Source organism: Rutilus rutilus (genome assembly GCF_951802725.1).
Source record: "Rutilus rutilus genome assembly, chromosome: 7".
Lineage (NCBI taxonomy): Eukaryota > Metazoa > Chordata > Actinopteri > Cypriniformes > Leuciscidae > Rutilus > Rutilus rutilus.
The window spans coordinates 40,602,544-40,626,337 of record NC_140221.1 but is presented as its reverse complement, the minus strand read 5'-3'; the positions used below and the strand labels follow the sequence as shown (position 1 = coordinate 40,626,337).

Here is a 23,794-nt window from a genome sequence, read left to right as displayed (position 1 = left end):
AAGTATATATAAGTGTATACAAGTTAAACATTCCAATTTTGTAAGAAACTACTTCACTTTCCTGCTTCCAGCATGACTTCATACAGTCCTTACACTTGGAAATCAACAGCTTTGTGTCTAACATTTTACATTTACAATTATTCATTTGTTAGACTGTCTGAATGCACTCAGTCACTTTGAATTAAACTGAGTATATTGTTCAAAAGTTTGGGATCAGTACGATTTAATGTGAAAGTAAAGACATTACAATGTCACAAAAGATTTCCACTTCAAATAAATGCTGTTCCTTTTAACTTTCTATTAAAAAATAGTTCTCACTAAAATATTAAGAAGCACAAAGGTTTTCGACATTGATAATAATAAGAAATGTGTCTTGAGCACCAAATCAGCATACTAATATGATTTCTGAAGGATCATGTGACACTGAAGACTGGAGTAATGATGCTGAAAATTCAGCTTTGCCATCACAGGAATAAATTACACTTTAATATATATTCAAATAGAAAAAAAGCTGTTTTAAATTATAATAATGTTTTTCAATATTACTGATTTTACCATGGTGAGCATAAGAGACTTCTTTCAAAAACATTTTTAAAAATCTTACCGGCCCCAATCTTTTGAACGGTGGTGTATGTGTACATACAAACAAACTCAACCAACACGATGGAATTGAGGAATGCACATTCAATTTAAAAGCTTGTAGAAAACCATAGTGCTTTGTTGTGAACTGAAGCTAGTCAGTCTCTGGAGTAGTCAGACCTCCATCTCTACATATCTACCACCACTTGTTCTTGCTAAAATGTAACCAGAAGCATTCCATGCCTTGAATTGTATGGCCAATAATTAGGGAAACGGAGGGAGAGTGGGAAGGAGTGTAAGAGAGAGGGAGTATTGTGGTTTCCTGTTATAGAATCAAAGATCTAATTCTGTCCATTTCCCACACAAGCACACAAAGACATGAATACCTTTCCTTCAATTGTCCTTTGCACTTTCTGCCCTTTCTGTTTATCTGCATTTCTCCTTTACCTTTCCACGGTTTCTCTATTTCTTTTGCTTCCTGACCTTCTCATCTCCTCTTTCTGGTTCTCTTTTTTTGACTCTCGCTCTATCCCTCCCCCGTTCTCCTTCCTCTTCTATTTGGCCACAGGTCAGCCCCCACGACTCCAATGGTCAAAGGTCAAAGAGCAGAGTATATAAAGTAAGCGAAAGGAATTCTCTGCACTGAGACTCTAAACCTGCTCAAACGCATATACACACACACAACTGGAACCCATGTGAGTGAGCTTAGCCTCAAAATAAAGAAAAAAAGATCCTTAATTCTTTAAGTTGCAGTAGAAAAAGGACAAAATGAAGGTTTGATAACCAAAAAAGTAAATTAAGAGATAAAAAAATATCCATTAAAAAACAGACATATCATTAATGGTAATGATTAATAGGAAACATCTCGATTACTATTGCTACTCAGTTTGCAGAATGCCATATAAGTATTAAACTTCTGTGCATAACTCGCACAGTTTGTGCTTCGGACATGAATGATACCTCAAATCGTGTGGCTTGGCGAGGAGAGCTGTGCTATTACTATTCAAGTAATATTAACTGAATTACAAAAATGTTGTCCTTGTAAACAATTAAAATGGGCATTAAAAACACACTTAAGATTAACTTTATTAAGTATAACGGTAACACTTTACAATAAAGTTTCATTAGTAAACATTAGTTAATGTATTAACTAACATGAACTAATAATGAGCAATATATTAGTTACCAGTATTTATTAATCTTTGTTAATGTTAGTTAATACAAATCCAGCTGTTCATTGTTTTTTAATGTTAGTTCAGAGTGCATAAAAATTATTAATACAACATCTGATTTCCATAATGTATTAGTTAAAATTAACATTAACTAGAATTAATAAATGCTGTAGAAGTATTGTTCATACTTAGTTAATGTTAACTGAAAGTGGACAAGCTCGAAATGATCACTTGTGATCCGATCGACCAAATCGCATCTTAATACCAGGTTAAAAGAGGGTCATAGTGACCTGGCCACTATTCTGGAGGAGGAATGGCTCAAAATCCCTCTGGGCACTGTGAAGGACTTGTATCTGTCATCCCAAGACGAATTTGATGCTGAATTGGCCACAAAAGGAAGGTCCACCATACTAATAAATTATTGTGGTCTAAAACCAGGTGTTTCAGTTTCATTGTCCAACCCCTATGCTAAACACTTTGGAATCTTTTGACTATGCCAGTAAGCAACCACTCAGAATACCCTAGCAAGTCCCAAAAATAGCAATGTGCTAAAAAAAAACATTCAGAACACAGATTCAACTGCAAAGCAACACCCTGCAACCATACACAACACCCTAACATGATGGCAATGACATTTGCATGGATTAACACTCAGAAAAATCAAAGTGCAAATCTTGTTAAATTTGAATTTGGTAAAGATCCTATAATGCCAAATACACTGAGGAAAAGTGAATTCTTGTTTGTCAGAGTAACAGACTTTTAGACAGCTGCTCTTTGGAAAAATAAAAGGTATGATTAGCCACTCATATGTGATACTTCGGGAAAAAAGGACACACTACAGCAGCTGCCTCTTTTTAAAAAACAAAAAAACAAAAAAACAAACAAAGAGAGGCTCATTTTGTTAAGCTGTTGAGAGAGAGCTTTGCAATGAGCAGCTGAGCAATTCTTCAATGCTTTTCAGTCTCTGTGGGCTGATTTCCATACCTCAGCTAACCTCCCAAAGCGATGTGCAAATACAAACATGCTCCTTAACTCACAAACAGCCAGCAGTTACAATACTGGAGTCAAACCATCTTAATGTCACTGATGCATAGTGTAGCAAAGTACTAACTCCCATTAATCACATAATCATAATCAAATAATACGTATGTTAAGTATACATTAAAATAAATGTAAATATCATAATAATACATTTAAATATCATAATAAATATCATAATTAAAATATCAAATATATCAAGTGGAAAATAATGAGTGTATTGTACTGAAAGGACTACATTAATGCTCAAAATCTACATAAATGTTATTTATATAAGAGTTTTATATATATATATATATATATATATATATAAAAAGAGACTTTCAGAAACTTAGCCTAATTACAATCTAGGCGAGAATGAAGGGACGAAAGCAGACATGTCAAGACAGGACGGGTAAGGAATGAGTCTAGGTGGACCAATAACAGTTAACAGACAGGAAGTGGTGCCTGTAGCCCTGCCTTTAAATGATAAATTCTCCAAACAACATTTGCAAATTACATAGATATATATGTAACATGCTTTTATGTACAGGGGTGGACTTCGTGATTTGGGGACCCTAACCCTAAGCAATTTCAGGTATGATACCCCAACACACCATCTATGCACCCTTTCACCTTTGTAACCCTTATTTTGCTGTCTCTTTCTCAAAAAAATAAATAAAATAATAATATATATATTATATTTGTTTTACAATATATATTTATAATATATATATATTATATATAATATATTATAATATAATATTTATAATATATTTGCAAACTATAAGTCAAATCTTAATGTAACGTAATCTGTACATGTTGTATTTTCTCATTGTGAAATAAGATAATTAATAATGAATTCACAAATAAATACTAAATTAACTGGGATGTCTGTGATTGGCTACACTGTTCAACGCTGCAAAAACACATTGTAAATAGAAACCTTTGACGTTCTCCAGAATGCAAAACACAAATAGCGTTTGCCATCTCCGTTTCGGGCATATGCTATCATTAAGGTTTCTCTAGAATCTCGTAGAATCGGGTCTGATCTTGTCACTGTTTTTCATATTAATGAAGTAATTGCTGTGTGTGTGTGTGTGTATCTACGTCCAGCACTGTTAACTGAGAAATTATCTGTGATTTGAACTGGGCCTCTCCTAACAGGCTCATAGCACTCTTTTTCTGACAGGTGTTTTGGCAAGAAAGCAAGGTTCACCATTCATAAACCCTGCCTGTGTGCTGTAATACGTATGTTGTTCATATGCTACACTCACCGCACCGGCACAAAAAAAAAACGGGGAAAAAAAAAGAGACTTTGTAGCCTGGTAATACCAAACTCTGCTACTTCGCTTTGCTTCGTAGACAGAGTCTGGCATGGCATAATTGAAAAGCATTTTGTCTGAAGTTTAAAATCATTGGTTCCCGTAAGCCAATCACATAATGTTTGGTTATGGCGTGTGTTATGCGCATGCTCAGCCACATCTAACTTCCACTGTAAACACATGTATGATGCGAAAACAAAACCATCGAGCGAAATACCGGAGTGAACATGGCTGTGAACGACTTTTGCAGATTATGTGAAGTAAATCTACGCATCCACGGTACAATCAGCGTCTACGTCACAGCTCTCAGCCCGCCCTCTGTTCGTTGATTGGCCGGCTGTTTTGAGGCCGGAGGAAAACGGGGAAAACGGTCGCTATCTCAGACTGAGTACAGAAGCGAACTGAAATTGAGCGGAAGTACGAAGTCTGACGTAGTCAGGCTAGAGACTTTGGGGAGTTTCCTGCTTCACTGGGGTAACTGCGTTTTATTATTAAGTTATTCCTGACAACTTTCCCGTTGACTTAGCTCTGCTGCTACCGTTTTACTCGCACTCGCTCCCTACTGACTCTGCTTTAACTTTCTCTAAGTTCTCGAGTTGCTACTCACGGGCATGACTAATGAAATGATCCACGAGAAATACACGATAGGGGGTCCCCGCATTCGCAAGATGCAATATTAACATGAATCGTTTTTTGTATATTCAAGATATCACCAAGTTTTAATGATTAAAAAAATGTATACATTCTATATTATTTCTATATGCTTCTGGGTATTTGTTGGGGCCCTAAGTGGCTGCTTGCCTCACTTATTGGTTATGTACAAAAACAGAAGTGTAATATGATCAAATCTTTTACCTCCCATAGGCTCTTCCTCCTCTTCAGCTCATCACACTTTCTCAGTTTGCAGATCTGGTGTCCGATCTTTCTGTTCAGGCAGTTGCTGCAGGAACCGCAGTTCTCCTTCTGCATACAAGGCCCACATACGCCACATCTCTTCCTTTTCTTTTTTTGGGGTACCAGAGGCTCATTCAGTTCCTGGTCCTCCATATGCGACAAGGTGAACATTCCTGCTTGCTCATGCTCAGACCTGATGTAGTCAGCTGCAGGAGAAACCACCTTTGTGCTCCTGGCCCCGAGGAACACTTTAGGGTCCTCCTCGTCCAGAGAGAATTCATATACGTCCTGGACGGGAGGGCCAGAGCCACCCTTCAGCTTGTGCATACTGAGGGTCCCACTCTCCTTAAGGACAAGAGAGTGGTAAAAGTGGCCGCTAACGGTTTCAAAATACAAGGTAAAATATAAGGTTCTTTACAACACAGCACAAACCAGTCCATAAAGTGTGTGTGCTGTGTTAGGACCACAAGGAAGAATGTCTGCAAAGGGGTTTAAAGGGTGGCGATGGGCACAAGAGGTAGTTCTGGGCATGACGTCATTCACCTGCAGGTGCAGCAGGAATGTTAGGAAGAAGGCCGCAGGTGATGGAGAGCATCTCTCTATTACACAAACTTGATGTCATTTGGATGTAGACAAAAAGCAGTTCAGCTCATTGCCACTTAAGGCAGTCTGGGGACTGTATGGAGAGAGAGAAAAAATATGGATAAGGATATATTTCAGTTTTGGTTAAATTAACTATTGTCAATAAAAATAAAAATAAAAACATTTTTCATCTTAAATTAAAAAAATGTTATTATTGGCATGGCTGTAAATAATACAATATTGCCAAAGTTTGGATTATATGTAGGCTACAAAAAATAAAGATCAAAATAATAAGTAAATATTAGAATCTATCTATCTGTACATTAGGCTAAGATAAGTTGGGATATGGATATATTTTCTATGTAATATAAAGTTTTTAATAAGATTAATAATAAAGGTCGTAAGTCAAAAGACATTGACAGTAATGAAATGTCATGATCGTTGTTCAGTCTCGTTCAATTATCTCCAAAGGGGAAAACCCCAAACAAGACAAAGGTACTGAATCACGATAGGTACTACGTGTGAAATGTGAGAAAATGCTCGGTTAGAATGGCGAATCCCTATGAGACAGCACTGCTCTCCACAGCTCTTTGTTTGTCCTCTATGAGTCTCAATGCAGGTCTTTCGCTCGACGCTCTTTGTTCAGCGCTTGGGGACCGTCAATAAACTCAAATATTTTAACAGTAACTACGGGTCACGCATGTATTATTGAGCATTATTGTTAAGGTATCGTATAGTTACACGTCAGTGAGGAATCGTTAACAGAACGATATGATTCACAATGACGCGTTATTTATTTAAGCGTTATTACTATTAAAGTATATGCGTGGAAGGTAATTGGGTTTTAATGAGGAATTCCCTCTGTGCCTGGCTTAATGTTTAGATAGATATAAAACACACTGCAAAGAAATTACTACGGTAGCTATATATATATATATATATATATATATATATATGTATATATATATATGTATATATATATATATATATATATATATCTGCAAGTCATCCATCTTCAACTAAGGCGAGTAGGCTATGACTTTTTTTATTTTATTTTTATATAGCCTAGCCTACTAAGTTGTAGCCTACAGTCTAGTCTACATATACATTATTGGTAGTAGCCTACGAGCAAAATATAGTTCCATATGGCAATGCTTAAGTAAGCAGAACGTAAATGTTTAAATCAGCAGCATTTTTCAGAGTTTTTAAGCGCTCTTAAACTTTGTAACAATATTCCCATTTTTATCTGATACAAATTAAAAAAGCTAATTCAGACATATAGTCTACAACGCACCCATAAACCGTGTAAAACGGATTCTAAAAGCATAACAGAAAATATGCGCGCCCGTATTCATGACTATTATCCTATCTCGTGCAATCTTTTTGTGAATCCAGCACTGGAAAGCGTTACAAACCTCACTGTCTGGTTAGTCAAGTATTTTTAATTTGTAGATTAAAAACTTGATTAGAGTTAGACACTATATGAATTAAAGAAGAGAACCTGCTGATTCGGATGAAACCAGTTATTTATTTTAACGCCCATTAATTACTAATTATTGTAGCCTACTTGAAATAATACTTACATGTGAAAATTGTTTTGTCTTGCAAACCCTTCATATTTTTGGTGGTAACAGTCATTTCACCCATGTAGGTAATTTATAAATTACTAAATTACGGTGTTACAACTCACACCGTGTTCCAAAATATTTAAGGGTTAATCTGCTAGTAGTGAGCGATCTTTTAAATGAAACTAAAGTAATGTCATTCAAACTGAGTAGCCTACATAAGCACAGAGCTAGAGCAAAATAAACCCGTATGAACCCTATTAGTATGGCGAAATGAAAAGTATAGCCTATCCTGCAATCGACAACTAAGGCAATCCTGCCTAATCGTTAAATGGCCCAAATATAAAAAACAGCCAGTCAAGTGAGTCGCACGCGCTCTCTGAGACTTGAGCACGTGGCTCCTCACTCAGCCGGGCGCTTTAACTGGCGGCAAAAATGAAGAGTTCAAGAAACTGAGGTGTAAAAACCGGCGATTGATTCATTAAACTGTGAACAAATACACGCCCGTATTAGCTTTTCCGATTTATGTTGACAAACAAGTGACAGTTTTCCTTGGAAGGGTGAGAGAAACGACACATCAGCAAGGCCCCCCCTCTGCATAAAGAAAACAACACCCCGGGGTGCGTGATGCAGCGTTGCCGGGTGCGATTTGTTACAAACACACAAAAAAGAACATTTCTGAGTGAACAGAATGTTACATTTATAACGCATTCAATACACTGTAACAAAGGCAGTTCCAACGTTTTCTGGTGTTGTCGTTACATATAGCTCTCATTTTCATCGCATAGCCTGATATATTCGAAAAAGTTGTCAGTAATCGATGTGTATTGCGCTAATCACCTCATTAGGGATTCAAAAACGTACACAGGAGAATACACATCTTTCACTTGTGTAAAATTGACGTTTTCTAACTTTTTCCCCAAAGAGAAAAAGTTTCCAAAATGTAAAGACATAATATGCAGGAAGGACTTACCAAACGATGGAAACGTGCTCGTGCGTCTTGTCAAAACCCATTTAGATTAAAAAGATGATTTACTTTTAAAAAAATGACATGCATATTCAACTCCACATGACTAGAATGACTAAACCGCAAGTAGTTTTTATCTTAAAATGCAGTGCAAATGCGGGAAAAGTTCATTTGCTGCACGGGTTAAAAAAAAAACTAAACAGTCAGGACATGACATGGCGAATTTCACGATAAGAAAAAAAGTTGATATTTCATTAGGGGACAGACCCTTTAAACTTTCCTCTAAGTCTCGTCCATGTACTCTAGGGAAGTTTTAGAGTTAAAAGACGACGATGAGGAGGAGGAAGGAGAGGCGACGAGAGACTAAAGTAAGTTGCGGAGTGGAGTTCAGAGAGAGCCGTGGAACGATGGGGTTAAAATGACGTCATCGCGGTTTGAAGATTTGAACAGAACTTTAAGGGAAGAAAAATGTTAAACGCTCTCTATAAGACTCGATGGTATGTCACGTTGCCGACATCCTTACCACATGGTGACATTTAATCTCTAGATATTAACATAATACACATTTTAAAATGTGCCTGGTTTAAGAGATGCACACTGCCAAACATAGGGCGTTTTTGTGTATGTTTTATTACATAGCACTGTAAACAGTTGTATTTATCTGAAAAACAATAAGGAGGAAAGAAGAACATCAATAGTATACTAAAAACAAAATTCACATCTTTCCTATTAAATTTCATTCAGTTTCCATAAGCAAACAAACCATGAATCATCATCATCATCATCAAATCTCTAGAACTGCACTTCAAATGACTGGACAGATGCAAATACTGTGCTAAGAGTCCATCATTTTTTCAATGCATGTCGCATTCTGGGTAAGACAAATGATACAATCAAGCATCACATATAGCATTATTATGGATTGTTATGGTTATGTTCAAACAGATTGGTTATGGTCAGATATGCAATAAATAATATAAGAAACAGTTTTCAAAAACATTCAAACAAAAGAGATTTATACTGTCAAAATAGTACAGTAAACAAATAAAGAAAAGCTTCAGTGTTAAACCATCTGAAATATGGTTTACTTTGCACACAATCATTGGGGACGGAAGCCAAAATCAGTCTGTAATGGTAATATATGACTACTGTTCTGCAATGCAGAAATTAATCACCTATTGCCTCACTTCTCAGAGGCACAGATCAATACGTAACAGTACAGTTCAATCTCATGAAAAAAATGAGACTCAGAAATGTCAGGATGGAAATACAGTGTGAAGGACAGAGTTATAAAACTGACCATCAGAAATAAACCAAGACAGGAGATTGATGGAGGTTTGAGAGCAAATGTTATCCAAACAAGCTGTAAATAAAAATTTTAAATGAGAAAATGAGGCTCAGAAATGTAGTTACTGTCCCTTTAACCTGGGTGGACCTGTAATAGCATATTTGATAGTGTTAATAACAACATTGCCTCTTTGGGAGTCACACGCTTCCATTAATGGCTGACAGTCTTATCATACATTTTCCTGAAAAAATCCTGAAATGCATTCCAAAGGACATGTATTTACTCAAACCTGTTCCCTCTCTCTTTTCTTCGTCCCCATTTTGCCATAAACCCATTGTTCTAATTATGGAATGGAAGCAGAAAGAGGTCCTCTAGGTTCGGACCTGGAATTTGCCAGCCCTGGTCATGTATTTGATGCCTTTGAAAGGTTTGTACTTCTCGCCGTACATGTCCAACCTATTTACTTTCAGACCTGTCGGGTGAGAAAGCGGAAAGCAAACATGTCAGTTGCGATTCGAAGCACGTATGTATGTGGCACGATAGAGTCTTTGGGGAAAGGTTGCGAATGCTAACGAATCAATGATGAGTCAATGCGCTTGAAACCCTCTGTCTTACAGTGCCATGTTACAGGTGCAGCTGTTCCAACCATCTGTTTCAGAGTCAAACAGCGCCACCTCCTGGCCAGATAACGCAAATGTCATAACAGTCTCACTTGCACATTCATATGCAGAATTGCACTTTATTACATCCCCTGTGGGAGACTTTAAAAAAAAATAAAAAAAATCCTAACTGAAGGTCAACTGTGAAAATTTCTCTGTTCACATTTATTTTATCAGAGCAAAATCTCTGAGGTACAACAAACTAATTTTATATTTTAATGGACTAATTATATATTATTTTAACGCAATACATTTTATATCCCCAGTGGCAAATTTTACTGTGCATAGTAAAAATAACACAATAAACATCCACAATTAAATGTGAACTAAAAGCCTTGTATAATCCATAACTGTTTAAATTCAATTAGTGGGCTAAAATGGTTTTAAAAATGTATAAAACACGTTCAACGTTTTGTTACTTTTCTATGAACAATCTTGGTGTTGTGTTGGGTCAACACTTGATGTCCTATATAAATTCTGAAGCAAAATCAGTTAAGAAATCAATCAATGATCCATGGTACCTGAAATGGCCAGCTGCTGAATCTTGAACTGGATGTTGATTGTTGGGTTTTCATCAGGTTTGGAGGCTCCAGTCTGGAGACTCACAGATCCTTTTAGACTGGGCAGTTTCTGGGGGTTTATCTTACCCACATCCCATGACAAAAGCTGCAAATAACAACAATATTCATCGCAAAATGAATATGCAGCTTCTGCCAGTTAAAAATTCACATGAAACTAAATAAAAAGACTGATGCACATAATGACAGCATTATATTATATTATATTTATTATATTATGAGCCCATATCTGGTAAATCATGACCTGCTATTAAAATGTACGTATTTATTTATTGTCACCATTAAACTAATTAATATCGGTTGATCAGGGAGCACTTCTTAGCCTTTGCACGTGAAAAATACAATGCACACTTGACATCACTGACTGATTTTTACAAGGAAAAACGGTGTAAAATAAAAAGTTTGCTCTCAGTTAACTCAAAATGAACATCAGCAGCACCTAAAGAACTTGGAACACAGAAAACAAATGCTTGTTTACCTTGGTGACAGGATCAAAAGTGTAAGTGCCCTGTGAGGCGTTGAGGTTGGCGTTGAGGACGCCACGGGGCAGCTGACTGCTCACCAGGACAGATTCCACCGCCTTACCCATGGTCTGCTTTGGGCCGAGGGTGAGCTCAAAGCGACCTTGAGAACTGCCCTCTCTGAAGCTGATGTTATGCTTTACATACACTGGGATGGCCACCAGGCTGAAGAATAAAGCAATGAAGTATTCAAATCACAGATATAACTGTATATTAAACTGCAAAATAACAGCTTATAGCTTTGCTCAAAAATGTTATATAATGGGATATATAAAATGTATTATAATAGAAAACAGTTGTTTTAAACTGTAATAATATTTCGCAATATTTTACTGAATGCAGCCTTGGTGAGCATAAGAAACTTTTTCCAAAAACATGAAGAAAAAAAAAAAGTTACAAACAACAGAATTAAATGACTGATATTAGTAAGGGATTCTTGAGATTGTCCCACTGCTCTGCATAAAAAGGGGCTTTCGCACCAGGTAGTCATAGGCACTAACCTCCGGGCGGTCCCCTGAGAACAAAATTTTCCCCTAGGGCCACTTTCCTGGTTGCATTCGCAACGTAAGCCGGCTGACAGTGACGTCATTTAAGCATGGTATTCAACAACTGGAGGATGGCGTGATCGGCGCTGTGTTTTTGTTGTGTGTTGTGGGTTTCGTGATAGTCGAGATGGAATGTAGTCGTACAATTTATGTGATTGAAAAAGCAAAAAAGAGGGCTTAAACTCGGTCCTGGAGGGCCACTGTCCTGCACAGTTTAGCTCCAACCCTGATCAAACACACCTGAGCAAGCTAATCAATGTCTTCAGGATCACTAGAAACTCACAGCTAGTTGTGTTTGATCAAGGTTGGAGCTAAACTGTGCAGGACAGTGACCGGACAGTGACCAGGACAGAGTTTGAGAAACCCTGGCTTAGAGAGACTACATTTCCTACAAGTTGCTGTGCTACATTTCATCGAGGCAGACAAAGGCGACAGGTAAATGCTAGCCATCACTGTTTTCCATATCCATGGAGTTAATTCCTGTATATGTAACCTTTGCGTTTACATGGCCATTTTTAAAAATGGTTGGTGCCGGTGCTTTGTATGGCATGCATTCGGCCAATCAACGTACACTTATGTCACTGATAGTTCCTGTTGTGCTGGGTTAGACCCTACTCTGATGTAGGAGATCATTTAGTTCCTATAACTAAAATTGTTCACAGTTCCTGCAGAGCGGACACCACAAAAAGCAGGTACTTCCACCAATAGTTATAAGAACTATGAAACCGTTCCTCTGGTGTGAAAGCCCCTAAAATGAATATCTAAAAGGTCATTTTGGTCATTTCCCCACTATGATTTACTAATCCTGCCTTTAAAGCTAATCATATGTTGGGATGTTCTCACTTCTGAGAGCTGACGTGGTAGGAGAGGAGGCGGAAGTTTCCGTCTGGTGGGATGAAGGAAAGAATTCGCTCGGCTTCCCAACGCTTGAACCGCACACAGGGGTGGAAGCTGACATCATCCAGGAGTCGAGGGTTCTACAGCATGACAGATGCCGAATGCAAAAGAAAAAAAAAGAAAGAAAAGCAATGAGGTATATGGGTTAGAGTTAGTAAGTATATAGTAATATAAAATATATTGCAGATTTTAACTTATTGCAGAAGTGCATTTGGTCATTTTGTAAAAGTGAAAAATGTTCTAAATTGATAAGCAATTTTGAAAAGTGAAGATGTCAGCCCAAGATAACACAAGAAAAGCATTATGGAGTGCAGCTTTAAAGGTATTGAAGTCTTCAAGTAAGTCACTTTTCATTTAAATGCTTTTCTCATTTTTATTAGTTTTGTTTTTGTAAATATTTCTGTTTGGCTTTACTTTATTTTGTATTACAGTTTAGTTTAGTAATTGTAGAAATTCAAACTGAAACTTATTTTATTTCAGTTAGTTGAGACCTATTTGGACACATGTATATGCAACTTTATATAAAGAGCTGGGCGATAATATAGTTATATTTTGCAAAGCAGTTGAAATTTGCTATATCGCTTTACACTGAATTTAGAACAGCTTTTTTAAGCACGATGTGGAGCGGAGATATATATATAGCTTTTGTAAAACAGTTATTTTAATATTTATTGCAGTGGCGCAGCAATGGTGAAGTAGTGAGGTCACAGGTGTATGTTTGTAGAGTAATTTACAATGGCAGAATCAAGGACTGGAACTATCCGTTTCATAATTTGATAATTATTAATTCATTACTTAAGTTATTAAAAGAATTGTTCACCCAAAAATGAAGATTATCCCATTATTTACTCACCCTCAATCCATCCTAGGTGTATATGACTTTCTTCTTTCAGCGGAACACAATCGGAGCAATATTAAATAATATCCTGGCTCTTCTCAGCTGCACTGAATAGTGCCAGAGTTTTCGAAGCTCAAAAAAGCGCATGTATGACGTAGGTGTAGCGTAAGCTTAGGTAAGAACTGACGAACGAGGAAGCCCAGAGGATAGAGCAAAACAAAACACAGCTCACGAAACGTCTAAAACAAGAAGTTTTAAAAGAAAAACATCAGAGGGTTTCGATATAAGAGAAGAGGAGCTACGTCCTACATAGTGTCAGAGGTCACGCTTCTTCCGAAACTCGACTCTCTCGTAAACGCGTGTACGCCCTTTGCCGAAAGTCAGTGATTATAGTTTATAAAGTTTTAAATATGGATATTTTTCTTACAAAAACCCATCACTTTGTTTCAGATGGCACTTATTAACCCACTGGAGTCATATGGATTACTTTTTCATAATGGATGGATGCGCTTCTTGGAGCTTCAAAAACTCTAGCACTATTCAATGTCATTACAAAGCAAGGAAGAGCCAGGATATTATTTAATATAACCCTGATTGTGTTCAGCTGAAAGAAGAAAGTCATATACACTTAATATGACTTGAGGGTGAGTAAATTATGGGCTAATTTTCATTTTTGGGTAAACTATTCCTTTAAAAAACTCCAAGACACTGGTGTATTGGTTGTTCAGGACTTCAAAAAGTTCAGCAACCTTATTTTTGAAAAGATGACCAGATTTACCATAAATGACAAGGTGAGATCAGGCATTCCTGTAAGTTTCACACAGGCGTCTACCACTCCCTGGATCTCTGCTGTGATAGTGGAACCTTTGAGGGAAAATATATTCATTCATGAATGATTTACTGATTCATAGGTTAGTGATCAGACAGCAATGTCATCTGCGAAATTTGAGATTCGGCCAAATAATTAGATCTACCTGATTTGTCAATGATAGCATCGATTTCTTCCACCACGTCAAAGTAAGCTTCGTTGTTGGTATATTTGACTCCTGTGCGCCGCCATGGTACCACTGACAGCTGACCTGTAGGAAGCTGCTCGCCAACATTAGTACTTCCTGTGCACAGATAACAAACACAAGAAATTATTATTATGGATTCACGAGCTGAGAGACGTTTAACACAGCACAAAATCACACAGAATACCTGTGATGGTGTTCACTACTGTGCGCAGGATGGTTGGAGGTTTAATAAGCTCTTTTAGGATGTTTGATTCGGTGGCCAGAGGGAAGCCATTATCCAACATCTCCTCCAGCAGCTCATAGACCACAACAACATTGTCTTTAATAGCTGCCTCTGTGCACACCCCAAAATAGTCCTAAAGGGGAAAATATAACACGTTAATTGAATGTTTTCAGAAGTAATGGTAGCACTTAAAAGTAATGCTTTATATTAAATTCAGTAATACGTTAATATATTTTATAAAACCGATCAGTAGGTCATGTAATGTACCACGGTAATCTAATCTACCACATGTAATATAACCACGGTAAATGTACTGTGTAAATACCATGTTCTATGAATATCGTACTCATTCAGTATATTTGATACTGATCTACCATGTTATCACCAAGATGGTACCATCACTGTACCATGGTAACGCCACAGTACTTTTTTGGTTTGAGGTGTTTTTGGGCATGATATCATGGTAATATGATACAATTTTGGACATGTACACTACCGTTCAAATTTCTAAAGTTTGGGGTCAATAATATATATATTTTTTTAAAGAAAGGAATCATTTTATTCAGCAAGGATACTTTAAAAGTGACAGTACAGACCTTTATAATGATACAAAAATCTATTTAAAAATAAACGCTGTTCTTCAGAACTTTCTATTCATTAAAATATCCTGAAAAAAGCATTACGGTTTCAACAAAAATATTAAGCCGCTCAACTGTTTTTAACATTGATAATAATAAGAAATGTTTCTTGAGCAGCAAATCAGGGTTACACTTTATTTGAAGGTGTCTTTGTTACACTGTACATTTTAGTATTGAGTAATATCAAGTACATAGGCTTACTATAGGGTTAAGATTAGAGTTTAGTTTGGTTTAGAGTTTAATTTATAGTGATTACTATATTTTTGAGTAATGAACAATGAGTTTAAACAAGTTTCAGCTGTTAAATAACATTTCAAAGTGTTTAAATTCATTTTTTGACTTTTTTTTATGTCAGGCGGGTACAACCAAATAGTTCTACCACCTGACATGGAAAATGTACCAACCGACCCATACTTGAAATGAGCAGTTTTACCAGTATTTAAGAGGGATGTACAAACCTTTTCACTCTGCCACAAGGATCAGTTGGGCTCCTATGAATGATGCACTATGATGTTAACCATTACCTTGTCAATTCATAACAAAAGAGCCATGTTTGCAGTTGTGCCACCCTGACATTTGAGAAAATACAAATTGCTGGACGATTTTTATTTTATTTTATTTTATAACTAAGACACCATTTTAAATAGTTTTCTTAGTCTATTCATTTGTTCGAACAGTTGCACCACCTGACATTTTAGGGATTTAAGATAACAATAATGCAACAGCAGGACACAAAAATATGCACGTTATGACATTGACCCATATATCAAAGCAACATGGTATTACAATCTAACACCATGGTAAATTAGAAGAATAAAAATCACACAAACCTGAAATGTGTCCACCACACGATGGAGGAACTCGATGACAAACAGAGGAGGCACCTCGCTCTGTATGACGGCCACGAAGTAGATGCGATGTCGGAGCACGTTAATGAGGTAGTGGTGCGGGGTCGGGATCACCGGAGGCACGTTCTCCGGTTCCGTGGCCCGTTCCAGCGCCTCGAAAAAGTAATCGCAAACGGATCGGCTGACCACACTCTTCCAGTGCTTCTCCAGAAAGATATCCCCCGATGCGTTAACCAAGAAAAGACTGTGGATCATCGTGACAGCTGGAAAGACAAAGCAAAAAATGTGAAACGCAAATTACACAATATTTTTATGACAGACATGATCATTAATGCAGATCTGAAGCCTACATGGTCTTTAGTCGTTAAGGCAATAACAGAAGAGTAAACCTGCCAGCATCTTCATGGGAAACTGATAGGCCTCTGAGCTCATTTGTTATTCTACATCCCTATCTGGTTACCGGATAGAAGAATAGATTGTTTTTAAAAGCTCGGATGAAGAGACAGGAACGAGCTGGTTTAGTTGTTAACATGATCACATCACCATCCCCGTATCTATGCGTTAATATTTTCTCCTCCCCTCTCTCGCATCACAGGACTGTCTTGTGACAAGCTACGGATTAAAAAGGTTCATTCATTCCACATTTTCACCAGCCGTTTCTTTTTCTTTGGGTGTAAATGCTCATATCATATACATTAAATAATACTCACGATTTCTGGATTTTATCTCTGCCCCTTCTCGTGATTTTTTAAATAAAGCACAGGCAGAAATGTCGCTTCCTTCTCTGTTATTTTGAGACTAGAAAATGTGTTAATGACTGTCATTCGCTCTGACCAATGGTGGGCTACGTATAGCACCTGTGCCCGCCCACTCTAGTTTTAATTGGTATATATTGCGGAAGTTAGTTGACAATAATACTCAAAGTTCATTGGACGGGGGCAAATAAACGTCACCGCACAGCGTTTTTTTTATTGGCTCAAGGTATCGTGCCCTCTGACAATGGGCATAAAGGTTGAAAAAAGGTCTGCCAACACACTCTCACATAATAATACACTCTCTACATAATGCATAAGACATATTGCTTTCTTTGCACATAAACAAAAATCATTACAAATATTTTGTCTCCACATAGATGCCTGTTAATCCTGTCACCATCTTTGTGTTTCTAACTTCTCTGTATTAGTAAATATTCACTTTTAAAACTAGTTCTTCCCAAATATGGAAACGAAGAATAGCATGTTATATTAGATTGCTGTCTATATAGACAGATCATTTTCATATACAATAATAAAACTAATTTAAGTATTAATATAATGTTTAATTCAATCCTTTAACTCTGTAAAAATTCTAAACTACACTGTCCAAAAACAAACATATAAATAAATAACCTCCACTAGAAATAAAATGAGATTGAAATGCCACTAAGGATTTATTTAGGTATGACAGCAACCTATAGTCCAGTATAAAAGATCGACATACATTTTGAGATCTACTAAAGATTAACTTTAAAAAAAACATTGTTAAACAATGTTATTAAAGACTTTAAGTGTGTGGTACATGATCACAAAGGTAAGTTAACTGTAAAATTAGATTTAATCTTAAATGTATAATATTATATACATTTAATATAGATATCAAATATTAAATATAATATTAATATATGTTAGATAGATAGATAGATAGATAGATAGATAGATAGATAGATAGATAGATAGATAGATAGATAGATAGATAGATAGATAGATAGATAGATAGATAGATAGACATATAATAATAATAATTTGATCTTCGAAGTATCTTTTTTTATTTAGCGGCAGACAGCGCAATGCAATTTAATAAAAAGACTTGTCTGATAGAATGTTTAAAGTTTAGTGTAAAAATAAAATAAAATGGAAAAGCTCAGAAACCTTATTCAGCTATTAGTTTCTAAATAAGAGCTCAGTTTTTACTCATTTACAAGACTCCACTGACTACATTAGGAACACTGTAAAGAAGCACACACTGCTTTTGAAATGATAGAGTAGCATGAGAAGAAGTGAAGAATTTGCTCCTGAAATTTTTCAAGAAATACAATAACAAGTGAAATGGCTCAACATAATTTATTTTTGTTTCATGTTAAAATGTACAGAGTTCTTTGAAAGTACTTGCTAAGAAAAAAAGAAAAGAAAGAAACAAATAAATGGAAATACATACAAGGACAAAACAGAGAGGAGTGGAAGGTGGACGCTTCCCACCATCACAGAGCGCCCCAGCTTGGCTCTCTCTCTTTCTCCGGCTACCAGGCTCTCTCTTAGCTTACAACTCACCATGTACAATTACAAAGTATACGAAAAGGTAAGCAATATAAACAGACAGAAATATACTGAGCTCATTTTTACATGCCTCATAGATGTAAGGAAGTTGTCCTATACACACACAATAACCAAGAAAAAAAAAAAATGAAAATAACGCTAAGTGACCTTTAGATATCTGTTTTTTCCTTTTGTTTTAAAATAGCATTAATATACTACACAAAGATAGAAAACTCTAGAGATGAGATGGAATGGAAAGGTTAAAGGCATCTTAAATGCACTAAAAGTGAGTTGTAATTTTTTTTAGTTTTGAATTTCTTAATAATTTTACCCCAAGAGTCGAGCTAAAAAATATGCAGTTTTTTCCTGAAACAGAAGTGAAAAAAATGACAGTACCAATATCCATGTCAGAATTTCTTTTTTTATATTTTAGAAAAAACATTTTCTCTACAATAAGTCTTCTAAAGTCAAAAAGAGTCAGCTTGTGTCATAAAAGAAAGCTGCCCAGTCTGATAAAATTCAGAAAAACAAAAGCGCACAAATAATATATGAAACGTCAGGTCTTTGAGAAAGATTCCTCATATTGACAATGAATACTGGAACATTAAGAAATTCTCTGCCCGTTGTCCTAAAACAGTAACATCTCAGGACATCATGCACTTTAACCTTTATTCCGGGTATGAGTGTTCGTTTGTCCATGTGTGCATTGCAGACACGGATCGAATTATTTGTACAACTCCCTCTCGTGGCTAACAGACAACATTTCTTCTGCATGATCAGCTGGAGTACGAGGAGCGCTACTTACTGGTGCCACAGTAAGGCCTACTTTAGGAGACATCGTTAACATCATTGGATGAGCACAGTTGCAAAGCTAACTGCTCAGCAGATGTACTCCTGTGTGGTTAAACCCTTTTGACCCACCACATTACGTGGACGCTGCACTGTGTAGTATGAAATAAAGACCTTCCCACTATTGACATCTGTGGAGTGTTCGTGAAAAGTGTGTGTAATAGATTTCACGAGTATGTGCTGTGAACCAGGTAGTACCAGAATATTTACATTATTCATTTCCATGAACTTCTGTTCAGTCCAGTCTATGGACGCATGGTCATTACTATTTATGTCCATTAGGGCTCTTACCACTATCAAGTTGTGATATACACGGTTCCATACTGGGAAGACACAGATTTACAGACAACTCGGACACCTTGTGCGTCCCGACTAGAAGTGCCTCCACGTAAGCTTTTCAAGTGGCTATAGAGCTGTGTGTGTGTGAGCGAATGTATTCATGAGTGAGTATATGAGTGAGCGAGCATGAATCACTTTGTCCAGAACAGCCACACACATAAAGCATGAGAAGGTCAGACTGAAACACAAGCATTTCAACAGTCATTGAAAAAAAGGAGAACATTTTAAAAAATAAAGTAAATAATAATAATATAATATAAAAAAAGAAAAAAGTCCATCTACAATTATTTTGTCTCTTTTAAGGTAAGGCTTCCTATGTCAATTGAACGATTGTGTGCATGATTCAATGTATGTTCATTAGCAACGTAAATGTATTTGTTTCTCAGTTTGAAAAGTTAGGTCCACTTCCCCTTTAGCTGCTTATATGCTTTGCCCCTTCTGTCGCATGGATGGAGTGGCGGACACTTCGGCGGACCAACCCCTGTTGGTACAGCCATGGCAGACTGGTCTGAAGGACTGAAGGAGCATGACACTTGCCACAATAAAGGTCCATTAGATCATCTCGCATGATCAGCCCATCATCATTTCCCCAGCTCCATCAGCTCAGGCAATTGGGAAATGAACCTAAAAGGAACAGAGCTTGACGACAAAATATTTATAAAGGAAAAGAAATCGTCGCAGTCTCTATGTCCTCTTTCTCCACCAAGCTCACTTATCGTGTTGCCTTTTCGCCCAGACTTTGGAGGGTGGAAACAAATGAATCAAGTACAGAGATGCAGAGTCTGGTGGGGAATGTCTCTCAGTTCTCTCTGCTAGTTCTCTGGTGCTCATCTGCTCATGTAAGGCGACTGTTTGGGGACGCCAGCGTAGCTGTGGTGTGAGGGGCCCGTGTACATCATGTTACCATGATGATTGGGCTGCATAGGCTGCTGTGGGTAACCCTGCCCTCCCATCATGCCCATTTGCATTTGCATGGGGTACTGGGCCGGCTGGTTCATATAGGGCGCGTTACTGTGGTACCCGCTGTTCATCATGGGCTGCGGCATGCGGTAGCCAGCTGACATGGCAGCATTTAGCTGATTCATGTTCATAGAGTTGTAGGCAGGTGTGGGCATAAGGTTGGTCATCATGCCACGCTGCACCGCTAGAGTGCGTGGGGAGCCTTGCATGGTCACAGTGCCAGAGCTGCGACTGTACAATTGCTGCTGGTGAGGGGAGCCTGCAGGAATTTGAGAGGCTTTGGAACGAATTGAAATGTGGCCTTTGACAGTAGCCATTTGGCCTTGCAACCGCTGCGTATGGGGAGGGGGAGGTAGTCCGATGTTAGCGCCTGTCATGTTGCACTGAATCAAGGGAGAGCCCAGGTTCATGGAGCCAGAACTCAAATTGGGAGGTGGGGTCATAGTGGGCTGAGCCTGGGGCAAGGGTGGGTGTGGGGAAGAAGCAAGCTGTGCTAAGCCTGGGTTGGATAGCGAAACACTTGTGGCGTATGAGGTGACAGCAGCTGAATGCGAGTAAGACATGGCATGGGGGTCCATGATGGTGTTGGTTAGCTGCTGGAGTTTGGCTAAACTGAAAGTAGCTGAGGGTTGACCGTACCCACCCGCTCCAAAGTCCTGGCCCATGCGGTCATACAAACTCCTGCCTCCACCACCGCTGCCTGCACTTTCAGGAATCTCCATGATCATGGGTGTGGAAGCAAACCCATTTCCCATGCTGCACTGCGAGAGCGCTTGCTGTTGAGGTGGAGGGGGTGGTGGAGCAGAGGGTGGAGGCTGAGGGTTTTGCTGCTGTTGAGGTGGTTGCGAGACTTTCTTCTGTTGTTGCTGCTGGCTGGCACTTGGAGGCCTTTCGATGACGCAGCCTTGTGGAGACTTTATACCACAAGTTGGAGTGCTGGCAGAAGGGGGAGGAGGTGGGGGTGGAGGTTGTGGGACTCCACTACCACTGTTAGCTCCAGGTCCATTAGTTGGTCCAGGACCTGCTTGCTGGATAAGGCTACAGCTCCCCATGGTGATCTGAGAGCCAACACCTGTGCTAGAGGATGTTAGCCCAGGAGTTGAGACGAAGGAGCAACTGTTGCCTTGCGAAGATGATGACGATGGTGTGGTTGAACTAGAGGATGAAGATGATGAAGAAGAGGAAGCAGCCACTGCTGCTGCAGCAGCTGCAGACATGCCACCTCCATTACTTCCATTTCCTCCTCCGTTACCTCCACCACCCATGGTTGAGTCATAGCTGCTCGGATTGTCATAGTTTTCGGTGGTGCTTTCAATGCTGCCAAGGTCACTAAAGCCACTGTCCACCACTTGCTGTGAATGGTCAGAAACTGACGGCACATCCATCATGGGGGAGGTTTCCATGTTTTGCAGTGAGGGAGCAGATAGAGAGCTGGGATGTTCTGGGGTTATTTGGGTATACCCTCCGCCTGTTCCACCTCCAGTTCCTGTGGGACCAGGCACCCCTGGTCCGGGGTCCAAAGGACCAGGAGTCATTCCAGGGCTGTTGACTGAACGGACAGACTGGTTTGGTAACGTGGGCATTGGTGGGTTGGGCATGGGACTGTGCTGGGAGGCTCCACACTCTTCCACCAGTGCTAGAGTTTCCTCCTCTCCCTCACCGTGACTGTAGCTCTGGAGGGTTCGACAGGCAGCTAGCGTCTCCTCACAGTCCTGGTAGGCTCCATGGGACTCTGCATCCTCCTCTTGAGCCTCACCTTGCGTAAGTGACTGGACAGCTTGCACTGTTTCTAGATCCAGCTCACTGCTGTGGTGATGCGTGTGTTGCTGGTGGCTCAGGTCATCTTTGAAGTCAGGATGCTGGTGTGAGTGCTCAGTCCCCATCATGAGCACAGATTTATCCTCGGCGTGTAAAGGCTGCATGTCCAGAGGTTCAGAGGGGACTGCAATGGTGGTTACTGTCTCTACAGCTGCCGCAGCTGCTGCAGATTCCTCCTGCTCTCGTCGTCGACGTTCATCTGTATCAGCAGAGCTCGTCTTCACCTCTTGTACCTCCTCTGCATCCTCCTCCTCGTCCTCGCCCTCCTCCTGTTTGCTGACATAATCCCGTGTCACGTTGACCTGCATGTCTAAAAAACCCTCACCACTCTGGGGTTCTTCTTTCACAGGGGGAGAGCGAGCAGGCGACGATGGTTCCTCCTCTTCATCATCCTCTTGCTCCTCCACATCATCCTCAGAGTCTTGGCTCTTCTTCCTTTTACTGCTACTGCTGCAGTCACTTTTCTCTTCAAGACGACCGTCCCCTTCGTCATCTGCATCATGATCATCACTACGTCGGCTTCCTGAACCTGGTGTAGTTGCTGTTCTCCGCTTAACCCCATTATCGCAATCTTCATCATCCTGCTCTTCATCCTCCTCTGCATCTGCCACATCTGTGTTAGCTCTTGGTTGCGAGACTCTGGTGCTGGAAGACTGTGGCATGGAACGAGACGTTGGACAGCTGATCTTCTCCACTGCCCATGGTCTGTCATCCTCTTCATCATCATCTTCTGGCTCAGACAGAGGAGAAGGTTTGGGTGCAGGGGGAGGGAGGTTGGAATTTTTTGGTGGCCGACCTCGCCTTTTGGGTTTAGATGGCTCTCTAAAGCTCTGAAGAAAATCATCCTCCTCTTCAGAGTCTTTCTGCTTATCAGGGTTGAGGTCAGATGTTATGGCTCTGGCTGTCCTCTTACAGGTCTTGTCCTCCAATGTTGAATCTAGCTGCTTCTGCTGAGCTAATCGGCTTTGCTCAAATTCCTGTCTCGCTGCTTCCTCTTGGGCCCGCTGAAGGTAATAGCTGCGAGGTTTTCTGCCAGGCTTCATTTTGATCTTTGGGGGTGGTGGGTCCTCTGAGGATGGAACTGCCAGACTAGTGTCAGCTGTCTGACCAGCTCCACTACCAGGCTTCCTGCCTGGGCGTTTCTTCCAGTGGAGTGGCTTGCGACTCTTGCCCTTAGGCCAGCCTTTCTTCTTTTTTACTGGGACCTCAGGCATCTCAGTTGTTGCCCCTGTTCTCTGTGTGGCCTCTGAAGTTTCAGGTCTTCTCAGGACATCAATTGGCTTCAGCACAGGAGTGGGATCTGAACAAAAAAAAGAGGTAACCATTCTTTAAGAAATTTTTTAAATCACACTCTGGCAAACACAAATATCACACAAAACTTTCAA

The 23,794-nt window shown here is 39.1% G+C and overlaps 3 protein-coding genes across 6 annotated transcripts in view; all 3 read right to left on the bottom strand.

Annotated features, from left to right (window-relative positions):
• tet3 (tet methylcytosine dioxygenase 3) overlaps positions 1 to 8,405 on the bottom strand; it is a 39,304-nt gene extending 30,899 nt beyond the window's left edge. The window contains exons 1-2 of the mRNA XM_084415051.1: positions 8,108 to 8,405; positions 4,949 to 5,663 (exon numbers count right to left, since the gene is read on the bottom strand). Of these exons, the coding sequence (XP_084271177.1) occupies positions 4,949 to 5,314 (366 nt within the window). The 5' untranslated portion in view covers positions 5,315 to 5,663; positions 8,108 to 8,405. The remainder of the gene's footprint in view (positions 1 to 4,948; positions 5,664 to 8,107) is intronic.
• A 305-nt stretch (positions 8,406 to 8,710) lies between these two features.
• On the bottom strand, positions 8,711 to 16,974 carry ap3m2 (adaptor related protein complex 3 subunit mu 2). 2 transcript variants are annotated; one of them, XM_084414821.1, is made up of 9 exons: positions 16,863 to 16,974; positions 16,135 to 16,415; positions 14,628 to 14,799; positions 14,402 to 14,539; positions 14,206 to 14,291; positions 12,536 to 12,669; positions 11,105 to 11,312; positions 10,570 to 10,714; positions 8,711 to 9,861 (listed from the first exon to the last, which is right to left on the bottom strand). In XM_084414821.1, the coding sequence occupies exons 2-9, from the start codon at positions 16,405 to 16,407 to the stop codon at positions 9,761 to 9,763; spliced, it is 1,257 nt and encodes a 418-aa protein (XP_084270947.1). In that variant the 5' UTR covers positions 16,408 to 16,415; positions 16,863 to 16,974; the 3' UTR covers positions 8,711 to 9,760. The 2 variants fall into 2 exon arrangements, with proteins under 2 accessions (XP_084270947.1, XP_084270948.1); XM_084414822.1 differs by lacking the exon at positions 16,863 to 16,974 and adding an exon at positions 16,503 to 16,709.
• A 1,263-nt stretch (positions 16,975 to 18,237) lies between these two features.
• kat6a (K(lysine) acetyltransferase 6A) overlaps positions 18,238 to 23,794 on the bottom strand; it is a 50,616-nt gene continuing 45,059 nt past the window's right edge. For all 3 annotated transcript variants that reach the window (XM_084413451.1, XM_084413449.1, XM_084413450.1), the window contains exon 17: positions 18,238 to 23,709. In XM_084413451.1, coding sequence (XP_084269577.1) covers positions 20,459 to 23,709 — 3,251 coding nt within the window. In that variant the 3' untranslated portion in view covers positions 18,238 to 20,458. The remainder of the gene's footprint in view (positions 23,710 to 23,794) is intronic.

Bases quoted from the DNA above. Each gene is read 5' to 3' on its own strand.
- ap3m2 (XM_084414821.1), bottom strand. From the start codon at position 16,407: ATGATCCACAGTCTTTTCTTGGTTAACGCATCGGGGGATATCTTTCTG. The intron at 12,670-14,205 runs GTAAATCTGGTC...GTCATGCTGTAG, and splicing joins ATCTCACCTTGTCATTTATG to AACCCTCGACTCCTGGATGA. The intron at 10,715-11,104 runs GTAAACAAGCAT...TGTTATTTGCAG, and splicing joins CTTTTGATCCTGTCACCAAG to CTTTTGTCATGGGATGTGGG.